At 43.8% G+C, this 20,688-nt stretch overlaps 1 protein-coding gene across 3 annotated transcripts in view; it reads left to right on the forward strand.

Annotated features, from left to right (window-relative positions):
* Window positions 1-20,688, forward strand: part of kdm6ba (lysine (K)-specific demethylase 6B, a) — a 110,967-nt gene that overhangs the window by 85,349 nt on the left and 4,930 nt on the right. For 2 of the 3 annotated variants that reach the window (XM_041985107.1, XM_041985108.1), the window contains 11 exons: window positions 11,954-12,040; window positions 13,549-13,659; window positions 13,898-14,021; window positions 14,155-14,250; window positions 14,361-14,646; window positions 14,748-14,810; window positions 15,037-15,207; window positions 15,365-15,547; window positions 15,764-16,312; window positions 16,695-20,266; window positions 20,451-20,577. In XM_041985107.1, coding sequence (XP_041841041.1) covers window positions 13,903-14,021; window positions 14,155-14,250; window positions 14,361-14,646; window positions 14,748-14,810; window positions 15,037-15,207; window positions 15,365-15,547; window positions 15,764-16,312; window positions 16,695-20,266; window positions 20,451-20,577 — 5,166 coding nt within the window. In that variant the 5' untranslated portion in view covers window positions 11,954-12,040; window positions 13,549-13,659; window positions 13,898-13,902. Of the gene's footprint in view, window positions 1-4,255; window positions 4,607-11,953; window positions 12,041-13,548; window positions 13,660-13,897; window positions 14,022-14,154; window positions 14,251-14,360; window positions 14,647-14,747; window positions 14,811-15,036; window positions 15,208-15,364; window positions 15,548-15,763; window positions 16,313-16,694; window positions 20,267-20,450; window positions 20,578-20,688 lie in introns of those variants that run through there. The other variant, XM_041985109.1, reaches the window with a different exon arrangement.

Consider the following 20,688-nt stretch of genomic DNA (forward strand, 5'->3'; position numbering starts at 1 on the left):
TACCTAGAGATGGTGGGTTGTGAAATCATGGGCGTGCGTGGATCACTACCTCTTCAAAATCTCATTCACACAAAAAACCAACTTTTTATTCCTTTGAACTTCGTTTGTGTTGTAAGAAGGATGTGCTTTAAAGAACTCTGAGTCAAATTTCAAACTTTCTAGTCTGCACTTCAAAGTCTTATTAGAGTTTAAAAGGTCAGTGTTTTGCTCGCTGATTCACTGGTTTGCTAACAGTGTTTGAAGCAATAAATCAGCTCAAGCCTTCAACATGAGAAAACTTTTTTTTTATTATTTTTTCATGATGAACTGTATCCTTCAGTAAAGTTCTTACTTAAGTTATGTATAACTTTTGGATAGCGAGTATATTAAGCCTGACTGGAGTGTTCAGCCCATCGTCAAGCTAAAGTCAGGGTTAGCTGCTTGTTTAGAGAACCAAAGAGAAAACTGGGGCTCCCTGTTGGCTGCAGCGCTCCATTCAAACAGCTGCATGGCTGCTACTCGTGGGTGTGCTGAGCCAGTCTGACTGTATGGCTCTGTCTCCTCATGGTGGGAGTGTGTGTGAGGATGAGCGTGGAGGTGATTATTATCATGTCTGTCGGCCTCTCAGTGTACCCAGAGCCTGAGTCATGTTATGCCACATGTACACACACACACACGCTGTTCCACACACAATCCTACATATCGGAGGCTGAAAAGTACCATCTGTACCAGGGACACAGTCTCCTACGTCTGCACACACACTTTCTGGCTGACATGCACATTTTTTCACATTCTTTCTTGTACTGTTCTGCTGTCTGGACCTCAATGCATTATATTCTGTTTATTTTTTAATGTGTGTGTGTATGGAATGACAGGAATTTCTGGGACTCTCTGCCATGGGAGAGCTGCTGTATACTGTGCATTTAGAGTGTGAGAACTAAGCTGTCATTGTCCTTGATCTCTAATTGCAGACAGTCCCCATCACACACACACACATAACATCTGCATGTCTTTAACCCATGCATACAGGATTGTAAACTATACACAAACGCTGTAAGAATGTTTTGTCCTTATCTTTCCTTCCTGCCACACACACACCCACAATTTACATTTGAGACCCCCGGGACAGGCTGTAATTCCGTGGCTTTCCTTGTTGTGGGAGAGGAAAGATGGGAATTTAGCTCATATGTATAGATTTAATTTCCCCAGACTCTTATTATATACATTATGGTGCATTTATGAAAGAAACAGCTGGAGCAATCTGTGAGCATAGGTGCAGAGTGTGTGGCTCCCTGAGGTCCCACCCTAACCCACATCAATCAAGCACATCTCTTCTTGTTCACTTTGAGAGGCTAATAGTCTCCCAGCACACTCTTTACAGCACAATTACACACACAAAGCTGGCTAAAGTCGCACTCCTAGTGGAAGATTTAATCTCTCACACAGGAAACATATGACAGCACAGCGAGGCATCACATGATCTGGATAAATTTAAATATCTTCCTTTATACACACCAGCAGCATGACCTCATGAATATTTGCATAAATAGTGCTGGGAGTCTATTTTTGTATGAGAGACCAGTGCAGAAATAGATGGACTACTGGACTGAATAAATAAAATGTGTGTGTACGGTGAGCCGTAGATGCTATCGCCTACATACAGAATGTTCTAGTTTACAACTCTATGGTGGATAATTAAGGAGTGGAGCAACACAGGCTATAATAGCTTCCAGATGAAGCGATAAAATATGTCTAAAGCTGACTTATAATATTCATACCGATGATTACAGCATTAAGGGCCCATCTGAATATGTTTATTGTACCATCTGGAACTTTAATTCCTTAATTTTACAGTATATCCCACATTTTGGCATGAAATATTAGTCATATGTGGTATACTGCCTTACCTCTATTCTTCCACTTTTGCAGACACATTGGCAGCGTGGAAAAGCCACCATGATTACTATTCACTACAGTATCTGCCTCAGTGTGCAGCTGACCTCTCTACACTAAGAAAAACATTCATAAAGACGCTCACTGTGCCGTGTCCCTCCTCTTTCTCAACACAAACCTCATTCTTGCACATTCAGCAGTGCTTGACAATAGCTCCGCTCAGCACATGCCATGCACATACTTCATCTTGGACTTAAATCTATCTTACACACACATGCCTGTTGTCACTCCTCGCTGCAACAGAAATATCTTCAGCCATCTTTAAATATACCATAAGATAGATACTGTGATGAGAGAATAGAAGCTGCGAGACTGATACAATTATTGATCCATGCTGAGGCACAAAGCTGTTTCATAACTTTCTCATTTTATTGTTTATGTTCATTTATAGAGCTGTTCAGACATAAATAAACTGCAAGTGTGCGTATCCTGAAGTCATCGCCTCAGCATCATCCATGACACACTCCCATCCGCCCTACAGGGCCTAATTTTGCCTCCTGTTGTCTTGCTGAGGCAGTGCTTTCTAAATATAACCTCTGCATGTGTGTGTGTTTGGGTTTGTGACACATTCTGTTGGTTGTACCAATGCGGCTCTTTGGCATTATTACAGAGTACAGGATGGTTACTTTGGCGAAGAAGAGCTGGAACAAATGTTTCCGGCCTTAGAGAGACCCATTTGTATTTTTCAAAGGCTTGTTTACCTCACACAGGATGTTAGCAGGCTGCTCTTGAGAACGTACCATATAATTCTCAGACTTCTGTCTGCACAGTCATAGTTATGTCATCCACTGACCAGGACCAGTACATTTATTGGCCTCATAAATCAAAGTTTACATGTAGGCAAAGCCATAAGTATAGTATGGTAATAATGGATAATATATTAAATATTAGCCATCCATCAGACACGCCATAAATCCATCCATGCTGTCTAATACAGACGGAGCGGAGCTGTGTACAATATATACACAGACCTCGTGTAAGTAAGTGTTTCTTTCAAGAACTTGAGTGGACATTCATGGAATATCTGATCATGTCTCTCTTCAGCACCATCTTTTATGAACATTTACAAGCCGTAGTTGATGACTTTAGTGGCAGTTAAAGCTTTGTAGAGATGCTTGAAGCTATTTATGAGAACAATTGTCAGATGGCTGGTCAGTTTGTGAAAACTGCCTTCTGTCTGTTGAGACCACAGTGAACACATTTACATGTTAATTCCAGCTATGATTACAACTTAACTGAACTCAGACCGTATTCTTGTTCCAGTATACAAGTGTTGAACTGGAAGTGTTGATCTATAGACCAACTCTACAGCAGTAGCTGGTAACTGATGACTCCTTTCAGCCAGTTTGTATTTGACTTTTAACAACTAAACACATTAGCTAGTGGCAACTGATTCCACGTGAGTTCATAGTTTTGCACATGTTGTATGCTGGCCTTTTTGTTTTGTTTTGTATTTTAAATATACAAATGAAATACACACTATCCTTTGTGATTATTCTGTTGACCAGCTTCAGTTTGAGAACAGTAATAAATCATTTTACTCTTATTTCACATTATGTCACTGAGAACTTTGAATAGGTACAATTTCAGTCAGAATAATATGTTTATATATGTTTTAAAAGTCTGGATTTACAGACATGTATAGAAAACATGGAGCAGATCTCATTACATTTTTTTTTTGTTTTGTTTTTAAATAACATGGCAACTCATTTGTTTCTGTTGTTTGGACTCACTCAACCTGACTTAGTTAAGGATAGATTTGCTCTAAATATATCACATTCTAAATGTTTTACTGTTCAGTTGATTGATAACTGAATCTCTTAGTTGCCCTAAAATACTTTAATCTTTTGTTTGACATTTGACATTTGACATTCACAGAGATAAAAATCATCATATGACCTTTAACAGGTAACCTTTGTTATGTCATCATAGTTGTCTGTCAAGCCTGAGCTCCGACTTATATTTATAGTCAACTTGGATATATAACACTGTGATATGGTCCCTGTCTTCCTGTGGTCACATGAAGTCTGAGAATAATACTCTTCCAGAAATAAACAGAGGCACGGAAATATGCACTTGGCAGCGCCTGACTCCCTACAGTGGATCACGACTCTGCCTTAAAAAAAATAAATAACTAAATAAAAACTCCATGCGTGATTAAACCATCAGGAGGAGCAGCTCCGGTACCGGGAGTCCTACTCTGTGCCAGCGCTGCGCTGTAAGGGAATTCCGGTGACGTCACGTGCGCACGCGTCTCTTTAAAGCAGCTCCGCTTCTGTATGAGAGCAGTGAGAGCGGAGCAAAGAGAAGCTCGACGCTGAGACCTGGAGAAAGATCTGAGCGAGCGAAGCTGCAAAGACAGCAACCTAACGAAATAGAAACTGGAATAAAGAGGAACGAGTCTAGCAGGGACCTCAGAGAGGCTGCCAGCGGTCTGGAGGACTCCAGTTTCAGGGTTGTTTCGTGAGGAAGCGACAGAGACTAACAAGGATTTTACAGGGGCTGTGCTCTCCGCTCAGCCGGCTGACAGGAATTTCTCTGCACACTCTGGATCTCCTAACTTGGGAATACAAGACCCATAAAGGCAACTGCGGACTTTAATGACCCGGATATTCACCTCTGTCAGGAAATTCTTATATTTTTGGAGGGACTATTTAAACCCAGTACGTGAACGGTGAGTAGGCTGCCGCCGCGAGACCATTTAAACGTGCACCCGCTGGTTTTGGTTGTAATCAGAGAGCTGATAATGAAAGAGAAAAGTTTCTAGTGCTGGACGCTTTTTGGGTTGTATTGCTATTACACAATTAAAACACGTTATAGCCACAGTTGATTATATTGCTACAAGAATGTGAGTAACAGAGTGGGTTATCGTAATTGATTAGAGCTAAACGGCTGTAATCGATGAGGTGGGAAATTTGGCTTTTTTTCCTCTCTGTCTTTATAATCAGCGGTGATTCTCCAATTCCAAGCATTTATGTCTTAATTCGGTGAACTGTCGTCTTCATGCATAATTGATCATCTTTACCGTACCTATTTAATCATGCAGTGCACGTGGATCTGAGTCATTTCTAGAATAAATGTTCTTTATCTGAATTTCGGTTTGATTTCACTCGTTTTTTTAGACTCATGTCCCGAAATAACCCCCAAATATGGGTGAGTTTGTCTCAGTTACAGCTGTTTCAGAGGGGGGGCGCTCGGGTCCCAATTAGGCAATATTTTCCTTTAAATCTCATTGTCCCATGGCCAGGAGAAGGGAAACACAGCTAGAGAACATGGAAAGAAAATTGGCTGTGTAAGGAGATCTCACGCCATTGTGTGTGTGTATGTGGGAGTGGATGGCTCTGCTGGACTAGGAGTGGGGGTGGGAAGGATCATTGAGGTCGGCAGCCGTATAAAGTGAATGGATAGATGCCACCCCCATCAACCCCCCCAGTCAATCCTTACGCACACAAAGAGACGGACTGAAAGGAAGTGATTTGCATCACCTCTGTTTTTGGGGGGAGGGGCGGTGTTTTGGTGCTGTTCTTTGGGTCTGGGTTTCAGGGTTAGCCAGTACGCTAAAGTCTGAGCATCATGTATTGTTTGATCAACGTGATCTGTTGCCTAATTATCACCTTTCAGAGGAATGGCGAGTCCAAAGTAACTTCATGGAGCCGCTGAATCCATATTCTTTATCACGATTGTAAATCCTTTGAATCAGCTTTATTTAACAGTAGATCACATCATTATATCTGTTTGGGGTTGTGCGTCTCTGTGTCCCAAAATGACGCATAGCTGAACTGAAGATTTGATCAAACGAGGTGGGAGTCGAGTCTTTTATGTGGTGCAGACCTTAAACTTTCTCTCTTTTTTTGTCTCCACTGGTCAGAAGACGTGCAGTTGACGAGTGTTTCAGACTGGCTGGAGTGACTTACAAGCCATTTAATTGCCCGCAATAAATAAGCTCGGGTCAGAGTGAGCGGAGTGTGCCGACATGGGGTCTCAGCAAAACAAAGAAGCCGCCCTTTGAAGGTCCGCTTCCGATCACGCGGATCGATTGGCGTGGAAAACAGCAGCGCGTTTTGTTTTTTTCTTTTGATGTCGGAGGCTATAAAAAGTTAGTGATTCGGTCCAAACGCACGCACCCACACACACATACACACAGTTGGCCGGCTAAACACTGCCTCAGCTCCACCCCGCCTCCATTTGTCCCGTGATCTCAACAGGAGCGCGTGTGTATGTGTGTGAATGAACAATCGCCGCCCATTTTACTATGAACGATGACGAACGCGGAGGGATATTAAAGGCATACACACGCACAGGGAGGAAGAGGAGGACATGACGCTGGGAATGAAGCTCGACAGGACTGAGTCACACAACTTTAGTCAGCATACGAGGGGACAGTTTGCCAATCCCACCCCACAACCCCTCCTACTTCATACCATAAGTTTAAGGGTGTTACTGTGTGTTCTCAGCAAATTAAGATTTACTTAAGTCTAATTAAGACTGTGTGTGGCCAGCATGAGAAATGGGTTAGTAGGCTAGTTCATCACCAATCGGAGTGTGTGTTTCAGAGCGAAACAGGTTGTGGGAAGTGCTAAAACTTCACGTTGTGATGAAACATCTGTTAGTATCACATCATGCTGTCACAGCCTTTCCAGTAAAGGCTGTCTTTCCTCCTCAAGAGAACAACGACTGAGGGAAAGAGGGAGGCACATGACAACCCTCCCCACTCACTCCAACAAGTTTGGCCATGAAACACAAATTGTTGCTGACACAAGGGACTATTTTAAAAGGAACTTCCCATCTTTTTTATTTTTTCAGAACAAGCCCTTTTGTTAATTTTCGTGTATATGATGGATATTTATAAGCCTGTAGTAACTATACTGCCATGACAGCGAGCCTGCAGGATGCAGACTTCTGGGTTTGTTTGGCCCGACTGGGAACAGCAACTGTTAACCAGTTGTGGAATTCCACTGTGCTTTGTGAGACAACCTGCTGTGGATCCAGGTCTCTGAAAGTGGGTGGGTCCACTTCATAGCAAAGACTGCTTTCAGACGCCTAAGCTCTGTTAGGCTAAATGAATGAAAAATAAAATGTAGTGATGATCATGCTGTGAATTTATGTCAAGAGTTGGATGATAACCAACAGGTATTTACTCTTGACAGTACAAAAGCCTATAAAACCACAAGGACTTGAATAATCAGTCCCTAACAAGTATGAAGCTGTGCTGTTAGAGAGGAAGGGGTTATATTTTCAACTTAAACTGGGTGAAAGTGAAGAGAAAGCTTTTCCTCAGATTTCACTCTTTCTGTTATCTCTGGCTCTTTGCCACTGATGATGATGCCTCAGTAGAAGGGGTGTGTGTGTGTGTGTGTGTGTGAGAGAGAGAGAGAGAGAGAGAGCAAACCTACACTGTGTGTGACTCATAGCTAAAGTTACACAGGCACTCACACTTTGGAAAGAATTTGCTTCCTTCCTTGCCTCTCTTCACCTCACCTAACCTCAACTCCTGTGACTGCCTTTATCCGCCTTGACCACGCAGGTTGGATAAATAACTCCACCAGCCAGCAGGCAGACAAGTCGGACATCAGAGGCGGTTGGAGAACAAACTGCCCGCAGAATCAGCAGCAGTGGTATCTGAAGAATCTTTAAACACACCTTGAATGTTTTCTGGATTGAATGCAAAAACTGTATCGCCATAACAAACTTGCTCTGCCTGCGTCACAGCTGTTCTGATTAACGATTGTGGCGTAAATGATATTTTATCAAAACAACTGTGCGTAATAACACCCACAGTAAAAACAGCACCGCACCGGCCATCTGTACACATGCTGTCATTATCTTTTACACACACACACACACGTCTGTTATTTTGTGTTATTGGCTTATGCAGACTGCTGATGAGGCATAATGGGAGTCCAGGAAGGAAGAGGAAGGGTTGTTGTTTGAGGTCAGCCTGTCCCATGTAAACATGTTGACCTCCCATAAACCCCATGATGAATTCTTCCTTCTGTCCATCTCTGCCTTATTTCAATAACTGTTGGTCAAGACAGACCTGTTCCTATGGCAACCGTTACCAAGGAAGCGGTCTTGTCTTTTTCAGTGCATTTGTGAGATAATCTGAGTGGATGTGGACCAGACGCACCTGACAGAGTGTGAGGGAGGGGGATTTTTCACTTGTGATGCTGACTGTTCTTTCCAATTAAAAGTGGGAGCATTTACCCCAAGTTTCTTTTTCTAAGATTTGTTTCCAGAGGTGTAGATTAAAAAAAAAAAAAAGTTTGGGGGCTTTTGCGATCGCTCAAGTGTGGAAATCGAGACTGGCGATGATCGAGCTGCTATTAGTTGTAAATAAGACGCCCACATGCTCTCAGATTACAGATTAGGGTTATTACTTTATTTTCCCACTTTCACCATCAAAAGCCATCAAAGCCAAGTGGTTGAGTCATTCTCTGTTTTCCAGATGCTACGGTTGTGTCTGAAAAGAAAACTAAACTGTTCTTTTCTCTGAAAATAAAGCACAAGTGACACAAACACACTCATTCTGGGATCATACTCTGTTTATCATTCGCTTTTACCAGAATGCCAAGACAGCGAGCAAGGAGCCCAGTCCGTGGCTCTGAAAGACTTGTTTCTGCTGAAGAGGGTTGTGTGAGTCATGGGTTGAACTCAAGATGAGTGTCTCTCAGGTGTATTTTAGAAACCATGTGTTAAACAGATCAGGTTTTGGCTTCTTTTAATTCTTTTATTTATTTTTTTTTCCACCAGATCACTGTCTCAAAGTTAAAAAGTCAGTGAAAACTGACAGTAAAATAAATGGTTCATATCTTTTCAACAGGAAGTCATAGTCTTAAAGCCTCTCCCCAGTGCCTAAATTTCCTCCTCTCACACACCCCCCTCAGGGAGGCCCACTTCCTGTAGTTGTGACGACAGTTTCCTCTCCCCTTCATGCTCAGTTCCCCTTCTTTGTAACGTCACACAGAAGTACAACTAATCTCTATGAGTGTGTATGTGAAAGTGACAGAGATGCAGCACACTAACCCAGTTGTGGTCTGTCAGTCACAACCCAGATGTTACCGTGATGAGTACAGTGAGACAAAAGGGGCTTCATGCTTTTGTGTTTTTACTGCCAGTACCCCCTACTTCATTCTGAATGTGAGGTTTCTTTTTCCACTAAAAGGTGAAAATGTTTGTTGCTTGTCAGTATGTTGCTAAAATCAGCTTTCTTGTCCCCTAAGAATAACAAAATTGATGGGAAACAAGTGGTAGTAAGCTAAATGACACGCTGACGGACCAAACTGAGATGTCCTTTGGTTGGTGGATGTCAACAATTTTAGTTTAATGGTTGTGTTGATGAAATGATTGTTGAGATGGAACATTGTTTGCTTGTTTTCACCTCAGCTGGAGTGTGCTGGCCTGCACAGCATCTTCTGATTTTTTCATGTGTGCGTGTGTGTGTGTATAAAGACACAGACGTGATGAAGTTAGCCCCCATCAGCAGCTGGGAAAGGCATGCACTGATGTTCATGAAAGCACAAACGAATAAACACACGTACATGCAGACGCACTGGGACAAAAGCAGTGGGAGGATGGCGGATGCAGGGGCTAGTTCTTCCTGTGTGTGTGAGAGAAATGCTTGGCGTTTCCTACAGGACATAATCTCTATCTGGGACTGATTATGTAATGACGTAATGGAGTTAAAAGCGTGAATGAGGACAGAACAACTTACTGAGACACTGAAAGGAGACCATGACGGGCCTATTTGCTACCCAGGAAGAGTTCCTGGGTAGCAAAAAGGCATGAACTATTCCCTCGCTTCAGTTTCTGTTATCTGTCCCTTCTCCTGGCCTGATCTGCTTGTTTCTTATCAGACAGGCTCTGCAGTGGCTTTACTAGGAATATAACACTCTCCAGATGTCTGGCATTACCCCATTATAGCCCTTTACATTCAGTGCTCCCATCTGATCATTGTTTACATGACTGTGACATTATCAGTAACCTGTTTTTCTTTTCCCTGGGAGTATCAGCTAGTATTTAGAAGTTGCATCACACGCTGCAACAAGAAAAGGCAACAGTTACTCATAATTTTTTGACATGATTACTGCATCAGAATTCAAGAGTGACATGTTTTCACCTCTATGAATAGATATTTTTTTGCTGCGTATGACATCTCTGCCAGCACGTTTCTCTCAGTGTGGTTATCTGGCTGGAGACCAACACAGACCAGAGTTTGGCAGGGTAGAGTAAGGCTGAAAACTGTGCTGAGTCAGAGTCCTCTTTAATTTCAAACACCTGATCTCATCCACTCATGTTAGTGAGTCCGTAAGCTTGTCTGTGCCTGGCCCCAGTATCGTGGAATTACTGTAGATGTACTTTTTTATGTTTGTATAGAAAGATTGAGCAGAACTGTTTGTTCTTAGCCTTTTTGTTGAAGTGTAACAACAGTTGGCAAATTATTTTGCTTCCCCCTCCTCACCCCGCCAGCTGATAGCTGCTGCTGCTGGGACAAAGGCTAACTTTTGTAACTACAAGGGCATTAACACGGACAGCTGTTTAATGTCAGGTGCCGTGTACTGTGTGGGGAGTTTTCATTTAACAATAAATTGTGTCATTGCTTTGAACAATTGATGGTTTATCATTTGTGTACTTTCACTGGGGTGGGGAGAACGAAGGGAAACAAATGCCCCCAAATTTCTTTCATTTAACCCCCAAATTTCTGCCATTCTGTAACTACATGTGGTTTTAGTGAGGTAAAAGTGAAAGTAATCACTCTATAGCACTAGTAACATTTACGGTTTCATGTCTTTTATGAATCAGGTTTTACCTGAACTGTTTTGGTTTTTCGTGAGTGTAAACGACAGATGTATCGGAATGAATAGATTCAAAGAATTTCCTGTCATTTCTCTTAAATTTTTTGTTTTGTAGTTTGATTCCTCTAAGCCTTGAAACCCCCCGAAAGAGATTACATTATCACATCCTGTTTGTATATCTAAACACATGCGCACACACACAAACAAGCCATGTGGTGTGCTGCGAAACGAGCAGATATTACATCATATAGTCTGAGAAATTCCCACCAGTGTCGCGTAGCAGTGATGCAGAAACACGCCTACGGTCACCTGACTGTAAGCAGTGTCCCAGGAGGGTGGAGTTTAAGGTCAACGCTTTCGGGTTACCCTCATCCGGGGTGCTGACTCATCAGGGGTTCCCCGAAAAAAATTAACTGACTGTCAAACACGCATCATTGATTGTCCATATATTGTATCTTTAACCGTAGGTGGTTTACCGTATTTCATCATTGTGGTATCGTCTGGTAGAACCTGAGCTGGAATGTAACACGGCCTGCCGTCTGTGTTCACTATCTGGTTTCAGAGTTTTTCACACTGCGCTGCCACTGTAGCTGTGAGCAACATGATAGGCAGGATAGCAAATGCAATAAATGACTGGTCGCAGCTCACATAAACACACACCCTCTATAAAAGTGGTAATTATAGGCTTGCCACTGTCCTCGTTTGCACTCACCGGTTTAGTCTCTGGCTTGGTTTCTCTTTATGTTCTCTATTTTGTTTACACAAACCTCTTTCTCACTCTCATTATTTGACCGTTTCCCCCGTGCTACTCTTTCACGTGTAATGGATGACTTGGCCTGCCAGTCTTCCTGTTAGAGGGAGATCAGTCTTGTTTGTCTCGCCTGTTACACTGCATAGTCAGTCTCATCATTGTGTCAATGTGAGAAGAAAATGAGAGACCGTGCAAACAAGGGCCCCTTTGGCCTCCGTTCTGGCAGCCTCCTCACCCCTCTTCCTCTGAGCCACCCTCCGGTTTTACACAGTGCTCTGAAAGCAGGTGGGGTACTGGTAGTGATGATTTGTTGTCTCTTGTCAAGGAGCAGCAGCAGGGTTACTGAAAGAAAAGACCACCTTTAGCTCAGACGGATTCATGTGCTTTGAAACTGAGACAAACTCTTGAGTATTGTTTACCACTGGCTTCATGTTGTTTTCATGACAGCTTGACAACGAAGGTTTTCTTTGTTTTTCAGGACTGACGAGACCCCAGAGATATGATTGGCAGCTGAAGCTGAGACTTAACACAACTGTGAATCGATAACTTGGTGCTACTCTAAAAGGTATGTTCAGCATGAGTGTGTTTGTATCCGTTTCTACTGAGCTACACTAAGTGCAGACTCGGCAGTTAACACTAGCCTATCTTCTCGTAGCAGCATCGCCTGGTGAACGCTGATCCCTCTGAGGTAGAGAGGGTGGCGTACAAGTATGTCAGTGCACACGAACTCTCCTCACAAATGTGAAGTGTAGAACAATTGAAATATGCACAAAGAGCTTTAAATAGAGAGATCCAGAGTTGGTGGGAGGAAGAAGGGAAGAGAAGAGGAACTGGTGGGAGGAAGTTCTGCGTGTGTCCAGAGCTAATTTAGGAAGACTCGTGGAAGGTGCTTTACTCTGGCAAACAAGAGAAGTGAATCATAACCTGTGTGTGTTTGTATGTCTGTGGCTTCTAAATGATGCAATATTTCTTGGTGAGTGTTGTTGCACTTTGATTCATTGAACAACTAAACAACTTGTCAGTTTGAACCTGACAGTCTTGTTGTCATGGCATAGAGACAAGACACCAAGATGAAAGGAAATGTGGATATTTGTGGGTTTGGGATGGTTTAATCTGTTTGACACAAGACTAAATCTTCAGTTTTTTATGATATTACTCGTTTTTATTTTAAGGTTTCCATCCCTCTCTGGTTTTGTCATAGACCTCTTTTCTTGTCTTTTGTTCTTCGAATTTTGACACTTTTTAACTTTCGTAGTGCATGTTTACCTGTGTGAGTGTCCACTGTAACAGAAACCAGGAAGAGAAGTCACCTCAGCTTCTTTTAAGTTTTCCTTTGTGTTTTCTCAGTGCGTGTGTGTGGGAAGGTGTGTGGATGTTTTTCATTGGCACTGCTCCCATTCTCCACTCTACCTCCCTCCATCCAGCATCTCTTCTCCCTTAATCTATCCTTCCATCCTGTTCAGACCGTCTGTCGCTGCTGCCCCCCCTCTCCATCACGCCTGCTGTAATGAGATTAAACCTTAGTGTATCCACTGGGCACACACACTTTATACACACTCTACAGTGGTGCAGTACACACACATAATCATCCACTTAAGAGAGCACAGTTTTAGCTCACATGCACTAAAACAGCACAGACTAGACCATGCAACTTGGATCACTTCCAGAGTCTCACACTCTTGGCAGGTGACCAAAGCCTCTCTCTCTTAGTCTTTCCTCTCGTCTCTTGCTATCACAAGGCTCATGGTAAGGATTACAGTAATGCAAGGTCCGTCTTCATAGGTAAGCTTCCCACTGAGCCATCTGGGCCTCAGAAATAATCCTATTTTGTTCCATTTAATTTGCTGTCGCCTCCTAGAGGCTGAAATATGCAAAGCTGCCAGCAACAAAGAAGTGATCATGATGTGAAACTTAAAGTGAATTTGAAAAAATTTCTGGGGAAAATTAGAGAATTACAAGGACATTAGAATTCAGACAGCCTATGCAGACCACTCTTCTGTCTCTGCCTATGTAATATAAAGCATATCCTGTATCTGTGTTTGTTCTCATCAAGACTTTTCTTTTTCTCTGCAGCCAGTTGGCTTTTAGGTTTTTGGTGCAGAAAACAGGAGTCAGATATTCTCAGTGTTGGAGTGAGGCCCTCTCTGTGCTGCAGTGGAGGGCTTCACAGATACAGCTAGTCTGGTAAGTAGGAGCTCCTCAAACACAACAATGTTCTGCAAATCCACTTAATCCTGTAATTTGACAAAAGTTGATGCTATTTTAAGAACATCAAAACATTTTATATTTCTAAACAGATTAAAAGCTTCACAAGATTCTTTTCAATTAGTGTATCAGTTTAGGATTTTACTCTGCATTACACATCTGTAGTTGGTTTATGTGTGTATGTTAATGATGTGGCAACTGCATTTCTAATTCACAGGCTGGATGCATCACGCAGTAGAGCAGTTAGGCGGGCGAGGCACACGGGATTCCTTCCCTCTGGACGGACTCAACCGGGGCCCATGGCCTCCCATGAGCAGCCGTGCCTGGCAGCCGCCTGCCAGGTGAGTCGTCATAACAACACGTACACAATATTTAACAAACCTCTTTAACTGTAATCCACCAAGTCTAACCTGTACTTAGACTTACTGCTGTTAAATACTGAATAGCTTTACTCTCCATGCTGTTTCTCATCAGGTGTTCACCTACAATGAACCAACACCAGCTACTTCCCCATCTACCTCCTGGATCTATGGGTGGATTGAACCCTCACAGTAAATACTTCAGTAATGGGTAATTACATACACCTGAGTTAACCAAGATTTCACTTTTTAAACTCATTGTGTGATTGAACCATTTTACTTTTTTTTTAACATTGTTTAATCCTTGTATTGAACATCCAGGCCAATGCGAGGAGGGGAAAAACTTGAACTCCCACAGGCCATGTTACCTGGAATGCAGAGGGAGCAGCAGAGACCTCCCCTTCACCATCTTCATCCTCCACCTCCTCACAGAGCATGGGAGCAGCTAGGCCAGCTGTACGAAACCCATCTTCCTCCTCAAGGCCATCCTGTTTTGTCCATGCCCAATGAGCACTCACTGCGTCTCCACAATGGAGGCTATGCAGGCAGCAGTGGACCTCCCCCTAACCCACATCTTCCTCCTAGCAGATCGAACCCACTGCTGAAGGTGAGGAACAAAGCTACAGATGGTTCATTGTAGGGGTTTTCTGTGAGAAAGAAGTAACTTCAGTTTGGTTTTATTGTCTGCATTATTTTGGGGGTCCTCAGGAGCAGCATGTTCCCCGGGGTCCACCATTGCTGGGAGATGAAATGTGGGCTCAGGTGCATCAGGTAGGTGCTCCTTTAATTGGCTTTGGTGTCGTTTCATCATCCATATAGAAACACAACAATCCCCAGGACCACTTTAATTTGTGCTCCAATCAGACTGATAAAGACACACCCCAGTAAAAGCTATAATCTGAGCTGTTTTTGAATATTTAACAAATTGTTGTGACATTGCAGTTGTTGCACCAGCTGCCTTCACCTACAACAACACTGTGCCTTTTTCTGTCCACAGCAGAGGACCTTTTCAGGGAAGATGCTTGGGGGTCAGTTGAAGAGACCAGGCCCTCCACTGGGAGAGCACTCTGTGATTCAACACACTCCTCTGGCATCACTGCACTCATCCTCCCGCCCTGCTGCCGAGGACTGCCCCAGCCCCAGCAAGAGGAAGAAGAATTCAGATCAGGTACAGCACAGTCTTGAACATTTTCTCCAATTATTTAAAAGAAAAAAAAACATTTTTAATGATTGCCAGTTTAAATCCCTGCTTTTAACATTTCCAGTTTTGTCATTTTTGTTACTCAGGTCTTTGTGTCAAATGTGTTGTCCCACTGCCTGTGCAGGTATTTCACCCTGGGCTGCCGCGTTTCTCTGGTGCTGGCCAGTCTTTGCTGTCCCAGCAGCAGCCACCAGCTAACCATCTCCCCCCAAAACCCACCTTTTGGAACCCAATTCACAAAGACAGCAGCATTCCCTGGCAGCCCCACACCTCCGACCGCAAAAATCCACAATCGCAGGAATTTCAGGTCTGAACTGTCTTTACCAATATTTCACTACTGACTCTAATAACTAGGGAAACCTTTATTGTTGGTTTCAGTGATGACATAAAGACGTATAGGTCATATTGAATGGCGAACGTCATATAAATAATAACACAAACATTGATTTAAACTTCTGCATTTATTTTACATTTTGCAAAGTGAAACATTGATTAAATCTTTTTCTACCTCTATGTTTTACAGGAAAATAAACAGGGGTTGGGCAGCTACACCCCAAAATCTTCTCCAGCCTCCTCCAGCCCTTCCAATCTCTCCCCTTCACCAACCTCCTCTCCAGGAAACTATAACCAGGGACGGGCTCCTCAGCTCCAGAAAGACACATTACAACCTCAAGCTGTAAGCCATCACTCCCCCCACTCCTCTTACCCAAGTCCCAGCTCCAAACGGGAGCCAGCTCCACCCTGCCAGGCCATGGAGTCTCGTGGTCTTCACAACAGGAGGGGCCCTCTTAATGGGGGCCAAGGTGGCAGCCTAGCTACCTCTCATGCAGAATCTACTCCAACCAGGGGAGAGAGAGATTGTCACCTAAAAGCCCAGTCATCACCAGCAAATGCTTCTGCAACCAGCAACAGGAACAACAGCAGCAGTGTGCCTTACAGCCACTTCCAGCCTCACCCAGGGCTGGGGCACGAGGGTCCTCCTCCTGCCAGCAGCACCTCAGTACCTCAACAAAAGCAAAGTGGTCCCCATGAGGCCTGGAGACACCAGAGCAGGCCCACCAGTCACTCCCTGGTGAGTTCACATCATTCATGCAGCAGCTCATTAGTGGTGTAGATATACAAGATTCAAGATCTTTAAAGTCATTATGCAAGCATAACAAAATTTTGAGTCTCTCAGCTTAAGTACACATCAATAAGAAAACAGAATTATAACAGGTTGACATAAATAAGCAAAAGATAAATATAAAATATATCAAAGATATAACAACACCTCTATATTTACAGAAAATGAGAATTAACTTTACATTCATTTACAGGTATTAAATATTATTAGACTTATAGACTCAGTATGATCTAGACGTATTTATGGCAGTTGCATCATAAAAGGCATCAGGTTGAGATTAATAAAACTTTGGTTTGTTAATCTACTGATTGATGATTTTTTGTTTCTATAGGAGTCTGGCATCTACAGACCTCCTGATCTGCTACCTCAGCGCCAGCAGAGCCACAATCAGGTTGTAGAGAGTCGGCCTTCAGGTCCGTCCCAGCATCACCATCACATCAGCTCTCGTCTGCCCTCCGCCAATCCCACTCGAACACCTGTTATTACATCGAATCCTCCCATATCCCAGGCCTCCTGTTCTGTCAGACGTTATAGTAACAGCAGCAGCCCTCATAGTATACATATAGATGGCATCTCCACAGTGACCACATCACCCCCTGCTGGCTGCTCTGTGAACAATGGCAACAGTAATACCAGTTGGCAGAGGGTCACAGCACCAGTGCCCCATAACTCAACCAGCGCTGTCACCAGCCCCAAATCTCAGATGGATGCTCTGCTGCAGACTGGTTGTCGGAGAGACCCAGCTCCCACTGCCAGCCAGTCTCAAAAACAGGAGCTGCACAGACCTCAACACCAAGGATCCACAAAGTCTCAGCCGATGAAGGGCAAGATGTCATACTATCCTCAGGCTGAACTGGAACAAACTCCTCCATTTTCCTCATCGTTCTTCTCCTCAGGGCCCCACAGAGCAGGGGACAGTGTAATTACAAGTAGAGTTTCAAATCCAGTTTCCAACTCTTGTCCTACATACTGCCCAGCTCCTCTCCCTTCTGTTAACCTTCCTCCTCAAACATCCAGAGCAGCCTTCTCCTCCAGGCTGGGCCATCAGACAGATGCTGTTTCAACTAAGATGTACTCTAAACCTCAGAGTCATCCGCAACCTCCGATCTCTGTCCCCCAGTCTATTGAAGAGGCTCTGGACAAGTTGGATGCAGAGCTGGAGGGACACATGCAAGCTGAGGAGAAGAGGAAGCGGGACAGAGAGGAGCAAGAGCGAAAAATAAGAGAGGAGAAACAAAGGAGAGAATGGGATATGAGACAGAAGCTGGATGAAGAGAGGAAGAGGAAGGAGCAGGAAAAGAAAGAGGAGAGGAAAAGGAGAGAAATGGAGAAACTAGAAGAGGAGAAGAGACGACGAGAATGGGAGAGGCTAGAACAGGAGAGACAGAGAAAGCAAGAAGAGGAGAAGAGAAAAGAAATGGAGAGACTGGAGAAGGAAAGAAAAAGGAGAGAATGGGAGGAGAGGCAGGAGGAGGAGAGAAAAAAAATAGAATGGGAGAAAAAGGAGCAGGAAAGGAAAAGGAGAGAGTGGCAGAAGCATGAGGAGGAGAGGAAGAGGAGGGAAGTTGAGAGACAGGAGAGAAAGAAGAGAGAACTGCAGAGGGAGGAGGAAGAAAAGAAAAGGCAAATGGAGTTGGAGAGGAAAGAGGCAGAAAAGGGGATGGAGCAAAAGAGCGAAGCCAAACTGTGCAATGAAAAAGGAAAAGAGCAGACTGCTATTGAAAATCTGGAAAGACTGCTCTCTGTTAACAGCTCCACTGCACCTCCACCTCCTCCCCTCTCCTCTGTTCCTGTACCTCCTTCAGGTCCACCACCCCCAACCTCCCAAGCTTCTCCTCCCTACCCCTGGCTTAGCCGTGGTGGTGTCCCTGGTCCATCTGGCCATACACCCACCAATACCGCGCCAACAGAGAGACTTAGACCACCTCCTCTAACTCCTCAAACTGAGTACGCCAGAGAAAAGCAAAGACAGAGGGAGATGTGGAGCAACAATGGCGGAACGACATTCAATCCCTCATCAACACACAATACCTCAGGGATGAACCAGCCGGTATACCCCAATAAGCCCCCGGCAATGCAAGCAGCACCCAACAAATCCAAAGACTTAGCCAGGGAGAAAGACCAGTGCAGCCAGCACTCTCTCCCTAGCTTGGCACTTAGAGACCCCCCCAAACTCTATCAGGCGTTTTCTAAAGGTAACCCTCCACCACCACTTTCATCCTCCACCTCCACCAGGGGACTCGACAGCAAGCAGACAACAGAGAGCAGTTTGGAAAAGGCCAGCACTGACTCTGACAGCGCTCAGTTTGAAGAGGAGCCCTCGGAGATGTCCACAATGCTTCCTGATGGTCTGGCTAATATCATGGCAATGCTGGATGAATCCATCAAAAAAGAAGAAGAAATGTACAACAATGAAAAGAGTGGGTCTACAGGTCTCTTTGATAATTTTACAACTAGTGCAGAGGCTATTAAGAACTACCTGTGCGCCCCAGATCTTATTCCAGCAACAAAGCATCAACCCAATCAGGAAGACTTTGGATCAAATGCAAGTCCCCCAGTGCTCAGTCGCCAAGGCTCTCTGGCTTCTCCCTGTAGCCGAACATCATCTCTCAATGAGGAGGATGAGGACTTTATCAAAGCTTCTCCAAAAGTTCCGCTAAACACTAAACCATCTATGGACTTGGCAATGGGAGTAGCAAACACCAATTATCGCCATAGTGACCTGGCTAAACTTTATGGCCTTCCTGAGCAGACAAAAAGTGAGGCTGATGAGGAATCGGATGAGGATTCCGAGGCTCCGTCTTGTTCTCCGCCTCCCCAAAGACCCCACCTCCACCAAACAGGGATAAACGCTATGTGTAAGTCCCTAGCAATCTTGGAAAGCCAGAAGTATGCTTACCGAGGTGGGCCCTTTGGGAGACCGCCTCCATCAGCTCTGGTTGGTGTGAAATATTCCTCCTCATTGTCACTGGGTCCTGATATTTGCCGCCAGCAGCAAGGCAGTTCTCCCACGTCAGATTCCACAAACCCACCTTTCAGCCCTGCTGTCCCACCCCTAAAGTCTTCTCCTCGTTCATCGCTGGAAGACAAAAAACTGAAAATAGAGGACAGTGACGTCTGGACAGATGATGGAGAAATAGATGAAACAAATTCTATCACAAAGAATATTCCAACCATAAAACCCATAAGGTTGATCAAGGAAGAACAAGAGTTAACAACCATCTCTGAGTCTTCTTTAAAAGAGTTGGGCAAGAGCTGTGAGGTGATGCTTAGTCGACATTCCCTTGATAAATCTGGTAGCCATGGCAAACCTGAGGGCACGCACAAATCTAAGAAAATAAAGGAGCACAAAGTGAAAGAGAAGAGGAGAAAACATGGTCACAGTAGCAGGAAGCATGAGGACAAAAAAGAAAGGAAGCACAGAGACAACAGAGATGACCTTTCTTCTTCATCTTCCTCATCCTCCCATTCCAGTTCTAGCCATAAGAGGCACAAGGATGGCAAGAGTCACAAAGAGAAAAAGGATTGCAGAATTTTTGATGACATCAATCTCCAGAGGAGGGAGTCAGAGAAGAATTATGAAATTGATAAGAAGAGGCGGAAAGATGCATCTGGTGTCATTTCCACCAATGAAGGGGAACACACAGGAATTACCTCAACTTTGGGAGAAAGATCTTCTGAACATAAAAACTGCCCTGATTCTGGTTCGTCATTAGGCCCTACGGATTTCTTGAAATTAAAAGCACTGTCAGACGGGCCACCCAAGGAGCTGAAGATTCGCTTGATCAAAGTTGAGAGTGGAGACAGGGAGACTTTCATTGCCTCTGAGGTGGAAGAGAAGAGGATTCCCCTGGCAGAAATCAGCATAAAGAACAGTGCAAGTGAAATCATCCGAGCCTGCAAGTAAGAATGCTGCAACAGAATTGTTTAATAGACAAAAATTGATGTCATGTAAAAATTAAATAGCATTTTATGCCGTCAACTGAAATCTTAAATGACAAATCATGTAGTTAATGTAAACAACAGTATAAAACTTGTATATTTAATGTCTTTGGTACCTTCATTTAGTGCATTTCTTCTGTTCTAGGGGAGCTCGAGTCAAAGGGAAATTTAAGGAATCTTATCTGCTTCCTGCATTCTCTGTAAAACCACCCATCACTACAGAGGGATCCATTCCTAAAGAGAAACTCAATCCTCCTACACCTAGCATCTATGTAAGTCACCACATCTGACATGTGTTGACTTTCCTAAACACAACGCAAGTAATGTTAATTTATAAACTGAATCCACTGGGTTCCCATATGAAGTATAACACATCAAGTGGA

This window comes from Melanotaenia boesemani, chromosome 5 (assembly GCF_017639745.1).
Source record: "Melanotaenia boesemani isolate fMelBoe1 chromosome 5, fMelBoe1.pri, whole genome shotgun sequence".
NCBI lineage: Eukaryota > Metazoa > Chordata > Actinopteri > Atheriniformes > Melanotaeniidae > Melanotaenia > Melanotaenia boesemani.